The sequence below is a fragment of the Rhinatrema bivittatum genome, chromosome 3 (genome assembly GCF_901001135.1).
Source record: "Rhinatrema bivittatum chromosome 3, aRhiBiv1.1, whole genome shotgun sequence".
In the NCBI taxonomy this organism is placed as follows: Eukaryota; Metazoa; Chordata; class Amphibia; order Gymnophiona; family Rhinatrematidae; genus Rhinatrema; species Rhinatrema bivittatum.
In genome coordinates this window covers 160,944,156-160,957,990 of record NC_042617.1, presented here as the reverse complement: position 1 = coordinate 160,957,990, position 13,835 = coordinate 160,944,156, and the positions used below count along the sequence as shown (strand labels likewise).

The following is a 13,835-nucleotide window of genomic DNA, read 5'->3' as shown; positions in this document are numbered from 1 at the left end:
GGGGGGCAGAGATTCAGTGGCCCATGCACATCTGCTCCAGGCCAGAAGTTAACAGTTTACCCTTCCCCTGCTCTTCAGTCTGAGGGGTCTCTCCCCCTCCCCAGTACATGCGCACTCTCACAAGCACACTCTTTAGTATCTTAGGGAGGCAGGCTTGGGTTCACTCATCCCAGGCCCTGTATCCCCACTGGGTTCAGCCCTGACCCTGGGATACCAGTTCTCAACTAAAGTGGCATCGATTGTGAGCTTTTGTGATTCAGATGTTAAGATGCCGGGAGAGGGGTGGAAGGAAGACTTCCATGGCAACAGAAGCGCGCCCCCCCCCCCCCCCAAGATCCATTTCCTCCCTCCCTCCCTCCCCCTCAACAAGGATGGCTCTGCTGTGGGGTCATGGTAGGATTGAATTTAAACCAACTCATAACATGTTTTACAATAATTGGGGGATGTTCTTAGGGAAAAGCATTCATGAATTGCTCTACAATACTTTTCTTGTTATAATTTTGGGTTGTCTTCCCTTTTTAAAAATAGAGTTAAAATGTAAAAGGGTTTTCCTTCCAAAAAACAATTTACTGCTCGGTGATGGTGGTTTTCCTTTTTTTTTTTTTTTTGTTGGACAACTTTGTTAGGGAGTCCCATGTGTGTGAATCGATGAAACTGCATGCCTGCGGAGAAAGCAGAGTTGCTTAGCTGTAACACGTGTTCTCTGAAGACAGAAGTTCACCAGTCACATTAAACCCATTCGCCCTCCCCTTCACAGTGGGTTCCCTCACTGTTCCCACTCCACCTCTATTCTGCAGACAAAGCTAAATAAATGAAACTGAGGATTACCACCTCCACACGTGTACAGCAACAGGCTGTCGCCTTTTCCTGGAAGTTCAGAAAGATTTTGTCCATTCTGTGCCAAGCATGGCCATGTGACCTACTTAAGTGATTGGTCAATTGCTTTTGTCAGAATACACCTGTTACAGTGACCTTAATTTTCAAAGGGGGTCTCTCCCTATTTTTGTCTGTTGCAAAAAATTCCTTGAAAATAGGGTCTCTTCCTCTGTAAATCAGAGATGGGTCGAAACCTATATCTTCTCCAAAATGAAAGTGCTAAGAAAGAGAATATCTACCTAGCAAACCGCATCAGAAGCAGTTCTGTAATTAATTGGTGCATTTGTGAATATTTGTGTGGCATATAAAGTGTGGTCTTTTGCCACAGTGGGAGGGATTCCCGAAGGTCTACTACTATTAGACCTAGTAAATTGGGTACTAGAGTAATCATTCCAGAGGAAAAGAGGCTATAGAGTCTAGGGCTCTTCTGCTTGAATGAGAGACGACTGAAAGGAGGAATGATAGAAGTTTATAAAATCGTGAGTGGGGTGTAACAAGTAAATAATGACTATTTACCCTTTCAAATAATACTAAAACAAGGGGACACTCCATGAAACTATCAATCAGCAGATTTAAAAAAAATCTTACAAAATACTTCATCACTCAGAGCCCTGTCAAGCTGTGGAATTTATTGACAGAGCATGTGGTCGAGGCGACTAGCACAGTGGAGTTCAAAAGAGGTTTGGACAGTTTCCTGGAGGGAAAAGTCCTGAAAACATTATTAGCCAGGTAGACTAAGGAAAGCTATAACTAACACTGGGTGTGAGTAACAGGAAATAGATCTGCTTTTTGGGATCCTGCTGGGTACTTGTGACCCAGGCTGGCCTCTGATGGAAACAGGATGCTGGGCTTGAAGGACCTTGGCCTGACCCAGCATGGCAATTTCTTATGTTGTCGTATATTTTCGGGACACCATTAGTCATTTCTTCTTCTGTCAACTGACACCTGCTTGCCATTACTATGGGTACCGGGACACACAAGAATAGGAATGATATGCATTTAAAACCATGTGTGAGTGGGCAAGAAAATTAGGAATTTTCCAGTCTTTTCCCCACAAATTCTAATAACCTTCGCCTGTTATTTTCAAAATGCTGCAGTTTTGCTCTAAGAATGCCCAGTTCGCCATTCTTACAGCAAAACAAAAAAAAGCAATTAAGATAAGCTTAAAACAAGTTAAAAGCAATGGACATTTGTTTTGTTCCTGCAAACAAGGTAAAATTTTGTATTATAAGTTGAAGCGGCTCTGTAAAAATAATCAATAGCATCACTCTCTTTCCTTTTACTGCATCTCAGGAGGCCTTCACGATCTCTGCCTCTAATTGGGTGCATGTGAAAGGAGATGATAATTTGCAGAGTAGCAGAAAAAGCGAGAAACTGACACCACTGCCCTTTTCAGGGATCTCTATTTAAAATGCTTTTCTAATTTGTTTTCCTCTGTAGGCAAATGATACTTGCCAATTGTAAGTTTGTTTCCATACTCAATGGAAATTTGAGTTTTGCAATTGCAAGGAACTACTTACTGTGTGTTGTGCTGCTTCTATTTAAGTCACAGGCCTTGTAATCTATCCCTTATATTTATACTTTTGAAAGAGAGAAAGCATTTCGAACTCTGCAAGAAGCCATCAAATGCAACTATGAGCACTGGCAGATTTGGGAGAACTACATTCTTACCAGTACCGACATAGGAGAGTTTTCAGAAGCTATTAAAGCTTATCACCGGCTTATGGATTTACAAGACAAGTACAAAGATGTGCAGGTTAGTAGACTAATTGTATTCTATTTTTAGTACTTTTCCACTTTAGCAAAAAAAAAAATAACAACTTTAATGCTAATGGACCGGTTTAGGTCAAATTTTGAATGGGGTCAAACTTGAAAAGTGCTCTAGTTCTGCAAAGGAGTCTTAGAAATAATTTGAATGCCCTTGGAATGGGACCTGGAGTGATTGACTGGGTTAGAAACTGGCTGAGAGGAAGGTGACAAAGGGTAGTGGTAAATGGAGTTTTCTTCGAGGAAGGGGTTGTTACTAGCAATGTGCCTCAGGAATTGGTCCTTGGACTGGTTCTTTTCAATATTTTCATGAGCGACATAGCCGAAGGATTGTTGGGAAAGGTTTGTCTTTTTGCTGATGATACCAAAATCTGTAACAGAGTTGAACGACCAGGAAGGTGTGGAAAACATACAGAGTGAGTGATCTAGCAAAACTCGTGGAGTGGTTTAGGATCTGGCAGCTAAGATTTAATGCTAAAAAATGCAGAGTAATGCATTTAGGATGAAAAACCCAAGGGAAAAGGTGTTCAGTATTGGAGATGAAATTCATCTAAGCACTAAGGAAGAGCGGGATCTGGAAGTGATCATATTGATGATCTTAAGGTGGCCAAACAGATGGATAAAAGGACGGTAAAAGCCTGAAAGTTGCTTGGCTGCATAGAGAGAGGAATGGTCAGCAGAAAAAGTGATATTGTCCCTATATACGACCCTGCTGAGACTTCATTTGGAATACTGTGTACAGTTCTGGGCACCTTCAAAAGCATATAAATAGGATGACTTGGTCCAGAGGGTTACCATTAAAATAGTGGCCTTCATTCTAAAGCATATGGGGATAGACTTAAAGATCTAAACATGTATACTCTAGAGGATTGGAAAGAGAGGATAGAGACATTTAAATATCTCAAAGGTTTCCATGCCCAGGAGGTGAGCTTCTTTCATTAGAAAGAAAGCTGTAAAACTAAGGGTCATTGGATAATGGTGAAAGGGGATAGACTCAGGTGTAATCTTAAGAAATATTTCTTTACAGAGAGGGTGGTGGATCTGTGGAACAGCTTTCCAGCAGAAATGGTGGAGACAAAAACAGTATCTGAATTTAAGAATGCATGGGATAAATACAGGGGATCTGTAAGGAAGTGATAGGATTTATAAAGCTAAATGAATTGGGTGGATGGGCCATACAGTCTTTCTGCTGTCAAATTTCAATGTTTCTTTGTATATGCATGGTTTCATAGACGTCAGACTGGAGTAGGCCACAAGGACCTTGGGCTTAAGCAAAATCTGGCGGAGATCCTGGATCAGGCAGGCAGCAGCAGTTTGGTGGCAGGAGGAGGAGAATTGCAGCAGTGAGTGGCAGAGTCTTCCACGTCTACAGCTCTGGCCCTGACACTGCTGCTTTCAACTGCTTTGGACTCTGCAGTGAGGCCAGGTGGCAGAGAAGGAAGAAGACACAACCCAACGCACCACCGCGCTGCTGCTCCTCCTGCCACTGGTCAGTGTGAGTAGGGAGAAGAGGGATTAGAGAAGGGGGAGATAGAGCGAGACCTGAAGGAGCAGAGTTTGGTTGGATTGGCTTCCCCCACCCAAACAAAAAGGCATGCTGCTGCCCCTGCATGGTTTGCTTTTGTATTTTTTATTGCATATATACATTGCAGCCAAACCTGATGTTGACTAGATAAATAGTCTGTGTGAAATAACATATGATTCTTTCTAGTTTGGCTTCCTCTGGGGCTTGAGTGGAATTGTAAAACAGCTTAATGAGTATCTAAATTGAGCTAGAGTAAATAGCATTATCTATATATTCTTTTGAAATTTTGTCCATAGGTGCAAATACATTTCTAACTTTGAAGTTTTGAATGTTACCCAATGTGCATAACTTACAGGCTTCATCCGTCAGGGCTCTGTGTATGATAAAACTAGATGATGGTGTGTGAAAGTGTAGCATTGGCATATTCATCTAAACACTTCTAGCAAAAGCCAGGACTCAAGTTAAATGTGTTTCAGTACTGAAATGTGCAAAAGAAATACTTTTATTTTCAGACATGTGAAATCCTTCAGGTTGGCGCAAACAGAGCAAGTAAATGCAGGAGCAGCAACAATACAAATATGTCTACCCAGAAGTTTTTGAATGACTTTAGAAACAACTTCTTTCTCTTTACTCTCACTTTAGTAGACCATAAGTAAGTTAAAGAGCACAAGCCACCTTCAAGCATTTGCTTCAAGTCTGATGCATGAATGTGTCTTTGTACCTCAATGTTGGGATGATGTTCATTGGGCCTTGGCCTGACCCAACATGGCTTCAGCAGTGTGTTTGGTGAAATTGGTTTCTTTTTCACAGAAACTCTCTTTAAGTGATTAGGATTTTTGTAATTAAGATTTTTAGTGTTATGATATGTTAGCTTGAGGGGAATTTTTACATTTATTATTGTTTTATTGTGCTCTAACAAGATTTTCAGATCTTATGTTCTTATGTCCTGGTCTGTGAAGGAAGCTTCTTGTTTTGTGCATTTTCTGATTGAAAATGTCACCCTGTATTTTTCTATAATACACAGTGAATCTTATTTAAAAGTGTATTTTGACACCCAATTTCTCCCAAATTCAGTTAATCACAGCAGCTTGTAAAGTTACACGATAACCTGGGCAAGCTTGCACATGCACACTGGAAAAAGTTATTTGGTAGTCGATGAGGTGGAATTATTCCTGAAGAAGTTGGTACACAGCCTGGGGGTAACAAATTATCTATGGAACCAAAAATTTCATTATAGTCCAAAGCCATTTTCTGCAGCCTACGGAAAATTAGATGATTGCTTTCTTATCTTCCCAAAAAAGATTAGGCAACTTCTAAGCATGCAGTAGTAACTAGTAGATTAGACTTCTGCAATTCCCTATACCATGATTTACTCCCTAGACCAGAGCTTTCCAAACTTTTCATGTTGGTGACACACTTTTTAGACAAACATAATTTCACGACACAGTAATTCAGTCTACTAGTAAACCAGAGGTTAAAGGTTAAACGAAACGAAACATATTTCGACAATTTATGTATGTTTCCTTAAATATATACATAAATAAAATGTTTCACGACACAACCTCTCTCATGAAAACCTTAAATTTATATTAAAATTATATTCCAAGATTCATGTTATTGTTATAATTTATGAGAAACAATAATAAAACAAATTGTCTGTCCCCCACACACTCATCTCTCTCCTCCCCCCCAGCACATGTCTGGCCCCCACACACTCATATCTCTCCCCCTCAAGCACATGTCTGTCCCCCCAGCACGTTTGCCCCCCACTCACTCATCTCTCTCTCCCCCAGCACATGTCTGGCCCCCACACTCATGTACCTCGTCTTTTTGATTGTTGCCAGTTAAGTGCTTCACTCCCTTCCATGATCACCAGACACTGCTGCTTGCAGTCAGTACTCCTCATGGCCAGGCCTCATCGGGCAGCAGGCATCCAATGCAAGGATGGCTGGGCTCGTTCCACCCACCAAGCCCCCTCAAAAACGCGATTGACAGCAAAAATCACCCAATAATAAGCAACCCATAAACTGAAAAAAAAAAGTGAATCTCTAGAAAAAAAAAAGCCCAAACTCGCATCAGAGTTGACCGGGCTTGCGCGACACACCTGCACACTGCAGGCGACACACTAACGTGTCCCGACACACAGTTTGGAAAGCTCTGCCCTAGACTGTTACACCAAACCTCAGCTCTTGCAACACCACATGTAGGCTTCTCATAGGGGCTCGTTTCAAAGACCATATAATGCTTCTGCCAAAACATTTACATTAGCTCTCAGTAGTGTCAAGGGTCAAATTCAAGACTGATACAGGTTTAAACCACCTTAGTCCACTCTACCTGATTCTCTACAAACCATCTAGATCTTTTCATTCTTCATAACAAGCCTTGCTTCAGGTTCCTCCAGCTTCCCAGGTGAAGTTAGAAGTAGCTCACAAAACTACACTGGTCCCAGTTTATGGAAAGTCATTCCCTTTGAGCTTCGCTCTGTTTATTTTAGGAAAAAGATCAAGTCCTGGCTGTTCGATTAGGCCTTTAAGTAATCGAATATTAGTTCTACCACATAGCTATTCATTTTGTCAATATTGTATGGTCAGACTGTTGAGGGAAGTAATAGGGACAGTTATTCCTGTCATCTTGCTTAAATGACCAAGCTAAAGTGAGAGAGCATTTACTAATCTGTGTGTTTAACCCAGGATGATAGATAAGATTAGTTTGAGTAGTTTTAGGTTAGGAAATAGAACAGTATAAGTCAGGGTACTTTTGATGTTTTTGATTTATATATAGAATTTTATTAGGGCATATTTAGGGTCAAAGTCTAGGTATATAGGCATACTGGATTGAACATAAGAATTTGTATATAAATTTTGAGCAAAGAGAGGTTTATTCAGATGCTTGGGTTAGAAATGTCTTTTCCGTCATTCATGTACAAGTTTTATTGTAACTGCTGAGAGTGTTCTCTGACAAGACAGAGAATCAAATCTAAATAAGTAAAAAGCAGCTTTGTATTTTTTTTTTTTTTATTTATTTTTAACATGTATCATGCAGGAGCAATGGGTTTGATTCCCAGACTTAGCTGCTGCTTCTCAGGGCAGCTGGGATTAGAAATATTGTGGAGGCTTTCAGAAGTAAGGATAGACCAAACTGGAAAAACTACAGACTGTGCCCATTATGCAGAGAAGCTCTGCCGCAACACCTGGCAAGAGCCGTGGGTTAGCCAGCGCCATTTTCCAAGATGGTGCCAGTGGGGCAGAAGCAAGTGGAGAGTAACTGGGGGATGGGGATTACCCCAAGGGGTGGGGGGAAAAGGCAGTAGGTGGGGCTTGAAAGGGTTTTTTTTTAATACATTTGCAGGATGCACAAGGATGGAGGGATGGTCAACTAGTTGCCCCATGGAATGCTAGAGACATTTTTTCTAGGGCAGGAGCCTTTTTTTTTTTTTTTTTTTAACACTTGTGACTCCTTTTACAGGTGCTCTTGGAGCATGGGCATGTGTGTTAACTTGCCATAGATCCTGGGGGATCACTAACTATACCTTTAACTACACCTAGTTAATTTTCCTGGAATAATATTGCTTCCAAAGTTGAACACAAACTACATTATTCTATAGGGATGTGCTGTCATTTTTTGTTTCATTTGGTGCGCAGTAAATGGAGTTTTGTGTGCACCTAAAAATTTTTTGGATGCACACACATTCTATTGGTATGGCAATGAGCTGCTTTGCATGCATTTGCATGTAGTACAGCTCATTAGAATACTTGCATTGTGCTGGGTTGAGGCATCAAGAAATAATCCACAGAATTTGGAAATTCTGTTGGCCTCTTTTTTGCTGTACAAATGCTTTTTGCCATGCACAAACACATTAGCTTATTAGACCCCTATTTGAGACAGCCTGTCACAAGATTTCCCTGTGCTTCAGTTGTATGTAGGTAAAAATGTTACTCCTATGGAAGTTATCACACAGATCAAGCATGCCATTTGAATGTTTAGTATTAAACCACAATGGCATTTGTTTGTATTTTTATAATCTGTAAATTGTAAAGATATGGCAATCCTGCTGGGTCAATAGCCACAATATAAATATAAATTATCAACATAAGTGAGGAGAAGAGCGTTTGATGTGTATGGGATTAAGGCATACCCCTTCTCTTTTTTTACGTCTTGGCAGATGAAGTAGCCAACTGGTAGATTGGCAGCCCATGGTATTGCTTGAGTATTTGAAGACGCTGACACTGATCTCAATGCTGACGAGCAGCCTTAACACCCTGAGAGGCTCTGACTGAACTAAAACATTGCAGAGCAGAAATTGTTGCCAATGATTGAAGTACAACCTTGGGACAGCAGATGGTGTAGCAACCTGCCTGGAGTTTTAAGTTCACCCCTGGGCGATTTATTTATTTAGGGTTTTCTATATTCTCCTTTTCGGCATTTCAAACGGATTACGTTCAGATACTATAGGTATTTTTTAACTTGATGTTTGAACTTCCTTCATGAGAGTGACCTTTACATCCTATGGAGAGTCTTTCTGGATCAAATTCAGGATTTCTTTATCACAACAACATTGGAGTAATCATTTATTTGGAACATCTTCAGGGTTGTCCTTGAGACATTGCAAACATTTAGTCAAGGCAGCATCACAGATTGCTTTGCTTTTAATTCCTGTGAAGCAAGCATTGAATACTGAAACACATCCATGTCTGCACTTCATTTTTAATCTCTTAACAGAGAGAGTGAGATAATTTATCAGTTGGTATTAGTTTGAGTTCCACCACTTTGTCTTTTCTCCTTTGCCATGTGCTTGTAGTGCCTTTCTTTTATCTAGGGTTTATGTTCTTTATTTCTCACATACCTCATTGAATAAAGCATATCCAGTTGAACAGTGTAGCTTGGCACAAATTGAGCCAGTGTGATATGAAAGTCATGCAAGGAACCTTTTAGTATCTGAGTTGTACAAAGTAATTTATTGTCCTGGATAGACATTTTGGTAAGAGAAAAAAAAAAGACTGCAACAGAATACAAAGCTAAATGGATTGTTTCAGGAGCTGAACCAAAACTAACCTCGAAGACTGAAAAATCCAAAATCAACTAAACCACAAATTCACTCAAAACAATTATGTGAAGTAATACAAGAAAGCATTAAGCTCATGTACTTGCAAAATCAGAAATCTGAATCAACACAAGAATACAGATGTAAACAGCCACGCTTTTAAGGTTATTCAGAAACTCAAATATTCCGACATAATCTGGATTTCTCAGTGAAGAGTGTTTCAAATTGTTGGGTGCTACATAAGACAGCTCTTCTCCAGGTGCCCTGTAGCCCTGCAGCTGACAACAGAGGGGTTCTCAGAAGCACTGCTTGATTGGGTTTTAAACATCTAGGTGATTTGCTAAATAAGAAGGACCAAAATTCTGCAAAGCCAAAAATTTTAAACTGTTATTTTAAAAGCTGTCTAAACCCGGATTAGAAGCCAGTACAACTCCTCAAGCACTGGTCTAATTATATTCCCATCATTTTGATTCTGACAGTATGCCTGCTGCCACATTCAGGATATTTTGAAGCCTTTGAATACTTCTGATAGGGACACCAATATACAAGGCGTTGTAATCATCAAGATAAATTAAACTAGAGGTCTTAATAGTCATAGTCAAATCCTATTCAGATAGCAGATTTTGCTGAAAGATTACACCCATCATCTAGCAATTGCCTGTCAGATAGAATATACTATATCATTGAACATATTTTGCAAAATAAATAAAAGATATATAGAGTATATATCCCAGTTTGTATCGGTGACTTTGTAAAATTTACTCTGTTTCTGGATTTTTTTTTTTTTTCAGAATTGATCATTCCACACCCTTGCTCCCTCCTCTCTTTCCCACCACACTCCATCACACACACATACTCACTGTTCTCTGATTTCAGAGTGTTTTTGTTTTCAATTTCAGTGCGAACATAGTTCAAAAGTGCTAATTCTGGAACTCTGCTGTCATACCCGGTTATCAGTGTTTTCTTAAGATTAGCACACTTCGATTACCAGCTCTGTATATTTCTTGTAGGTCATTTTAAAATAAAATCAGTACATATTAATTCCATCTTCATAATCCCAATTTACCACCCTATCCACGAAAAAAAGCAAGCAAATGTTGGCATAAAGGCTTTGTTTTCCCTTTCCATCACGTGTAGTGTTGAGTATGAGCTTATGTTCCAAGCAATGATAAAAGACCCAGAGCAGCCACAATCCATCGTTAATGCTTCATGCTGTTAACGTCTTGAGGTGAAACAAAAGTAGTGCTTTGTGGTCTTTTCTCTATAGCATGACTTTCCAGAAAGACACTGTTTGTTCTTTCCTTTATTTAAACCTATCATTTTGTGGTAGGCACCTGTGGGGGGAGTTTCCAGCTGTTCACTAAAGATTGCCTCCTAGATTCCTTGGCTTCTCTTCGGGAAACCAAGTGGGTCAGCACGATGAAAGGCATCCGCCCTGGAGAATGCTTGTTTAACATGCGACTTGGCACCTGCGGGCCTTTTCCTCACTTGAACTCTGTCAGCTCGGATTAGTTTTAGTGAAACTTGCAAACACATTTTGACTAGTCATTTTACATATGACTAGAAATAGCATTTATTTTTTTATTGGAGGAAGGGGTATATGAGTTTTTTTTCTTCATTCTATGGAGCAAAATGAACAATTTCATGGAATAATATAGAGAGCTCATAAGTAATGCATGCTGGGTCTGACCAAAGTTCATCGAGCCCAGCAACCTGTCTCCGACAGTGGCCAGTCCAGGTCCCAGCAGATCCCAAAGTAGATTTGTTTGTTTCTCCCAGGGATAGCAATAGCTTTCTCTCATCTACCTGGCTAATAATAATGTTTTATGGACTTTTCTTCCAGGAGTTTGACCCAAACGTCTTTTAAACCCCTCTGCTAGTCGCCTTGATCACGTCCTCTGGCATGATAGCTTGACTGTGCACTGAGTTGAAAAAGTAGTTTCTACAGTTTGTTTTAAATCTGTTATTAGCTAGATTCATGGAATGTCCTCTTCTTTTTGCATTTGAAATGATAAATAACTTTTTTATTTATCTGTTCCACCCCACTCATGATTTATAAACTTGTCAGCCATCCCTTTTCCAAGCTGAAGAGTCCTAACCTGCGAGGCCTCTCACCATAGAGGAGGCATGCCATCCCCTCTATCGTTTTTATTGCCCTCCTCTGCACCTTTTCTAGTTCCTATGTCTTTTTTGGGATGGGCTAGCAAAATCTCACACAGTACTCCAGGGACGGGATCTGGATGTAATTTTAGATGCTGAGTTTACCCCAGATTTTCATATCTCAGGAATTGTGCAAAGAGCATGTTTAAAACTGCAGCAGTTATGGCCCCTGGTTACTATTACTGAACAGGTCTACATTTTGTAACGTACTTCGGGCCTATTTTACACCTCTACTGGATATTGTAATGCTATTCTGATTGGGGTTACCAGAAAGATCTGTCCGTCGGGTGCAGAATGTGGCAGCTAGATTGTTTACAGCTGTCTAAGGAGGCTGGGCACTGGTCCTTTGTGTTATCAGCTGCACTGGTTCCCGGTGAGGGAACGGATCGGGTTTAAGATTAGGACTCTGGTCTTTTAAGGTAATGAAAGGAAAGGGAACAGGATATCTGTGTTGTTGAAACTGTATATTCCATCTAGAAAAGCGCTGGTCAGGAAATGAAAAACCTCCTTCAGGTGCCTTCCTGGAGAGTAATGGGCAAGATAAAAAATCGTAAGAGAATGTCCTCAGTGATAGGGGCTGAATTATAGAATTTAGCACCTGAAGAGGTCTGCCAAAAGGGGGACTATTTTGTTGTTTAGAAGAAAGTGAAAACTTGGCTTTTTAGGCAATGAGGAGGGAAGGAAGTACAGCTGCAAAAAGTGTAGGTGGGACATAATTTCAGTTCCAGTAGGGATTTCATTTCTATTAGGGGTTAGGGAAGAATGTGTTTTAATTGATGGGAGGGGCTTTGGTTATAGAGGTTTTAACTGTTTTTATGTACACTTATATGATATTCTACTGTGAACCATCTTGATCTGCTTTGTAAGTTTGGTATGTGCGGTATATAAATATGAAATGAAATCACACCATAACTTGATACAGAAGCAATATGTTGTTTTCCATTTTATTCTCCATTCTTTTTCATATCATTCCTAACATTCTATTTGCGTTTTTGACCACCACCACACATTGAGCCAAGCATTTGAATGAGTTGTGCACAAGGACTCCAAGGTCCTCTTCCTGGCTGGCGACTCCCAGTACAGAACCCAGCATTGTGTGCATCACTTTGCACTTTTCCACATTAAATTCCATCTGCCATCCAGCTGACAAGACTCCTAGTTTTGCAAGGTCCTTCTGCATTTTCTCTCAATCTGCTGCTGGGTTTTTTTATTTATTTATTTATTTTTTACAACTTTGAATAATGTTGTGTTATCTGCAGATTTGGTAATATCACTTTGTCGCTTTCTTTTCCAGTTCATTTATGATTGTTAACCAGCACAGGTTCCAGTGCCCTGTGTTATTCCTCTAATGACCTTTCTCCATTTAGAAAATGGATCATTTAGTCCTACCCTCTGTTTCCCGTCTTTTAACCAATTACCACTCCTCATTAGAACACTGCCTCCTATCCCATTACCTCCCAATTTCCCAAGGGGTTTCCCATGGGGGATGTTGTCAGATGCCTTCTGAAAATTCCAATACACTATACAAACCAACTAACCTTTATCTGTATTCATTTACACCTTCAAAAAATTGCAGTAGATTTGCTAAAACCATGTTCACTCTTCCCCATGTCTGACAATGGGGTAGATTTTAAAAGGTGCGCGTGGGAGTAGATTTGTTCGCGCAACCCGGCACGAACAAATCTACTCCCGATTTTATAATATGCGTGCGCTGCCGCGCACATGTTATAAAATACAGGGTCGGCGCGCGCAAGGCTGCGCAAAATCAGCAGCCTGCGCGCACCAAGCCGCGCAGTCATCCTGTGTTCCCTCCAAGGCCGCTCCGATTTCAGAACGGTCTCGGAGGGAACTTTCCTTCCGGCCCCCCCAGCCCTAACAAATTCTCCCCCCACCTTTACTTTACAAGTTACGCCTGCCGGCCAGCTGCCAGCACACCATGTTCCGGTCCGGAGGCTGCGGCCACGCCCCCGGAATGCCCCGATGACTCGCTGGCCACGACCCGCCCCCCAGACACGCCCCCGACATGCCCCCCAGGAAAGCCCCAGGACTTGCGCGTGTCCCGGGGCTTGCACGCCCCGCCGAGCCTATGCAAGATAGGCTCAGCGCGTGCAGGGGGTGGAAGGGGCAGCTTTTCGGGGGTTAGGCGCATATCCCTTTGAAAATCTGCCCCTATATGTTCAGTACTTTTGGTTTTAGTTTTGCCCGGCACTATCAGTCTCACCGGTCTATCATTTCCAGGATTATTCCTAAATGAGTAGTGTGCATGCAGAGCAAAGTTTTTTTTATAATGTTTCTGAACTGACCTGGAGCAAGAAGCAAAGCACTTTCCTTCCTCTTAAATTTTGTTAGACTTCTAATTTCCCACAGTTTAGTGGGTGTGTTATCTTTATTTTATTTTATTTCCAGTTTCTTATCTACCACCCACAGAAAATCTGGCCAGTGCAGTGTACAACTGCAAAATACAAT

General features: G+C 40.9%; 1 protein-coding gene across 4 annotated transcripts in view; it reads left to right on the top strand.

Annotated features, from left to right (window-relative positions):
- TTC27 (tetratricopeptide repeat domain 27) overlaps nt 1-13,835 on the top strand; it is a 521,976-nt gene that overhangs the window by 470,299 nt on the left and 37,842 nt on the right. For all 4 annotated transcript variants that reach the window (XM_029593895.1, XM_029593892.1, XM_029593893.1 and 1 more), the window contains one exon: nt 2,467-2,632. In XM_029593895.1, the coding sequence (XP_029449755.1) occupies nt 2,467-2,632 (166 nt within the window). The remainder of the gene's footprint in view (nt 1-2,466; nt 2,633-13,835) is intronic.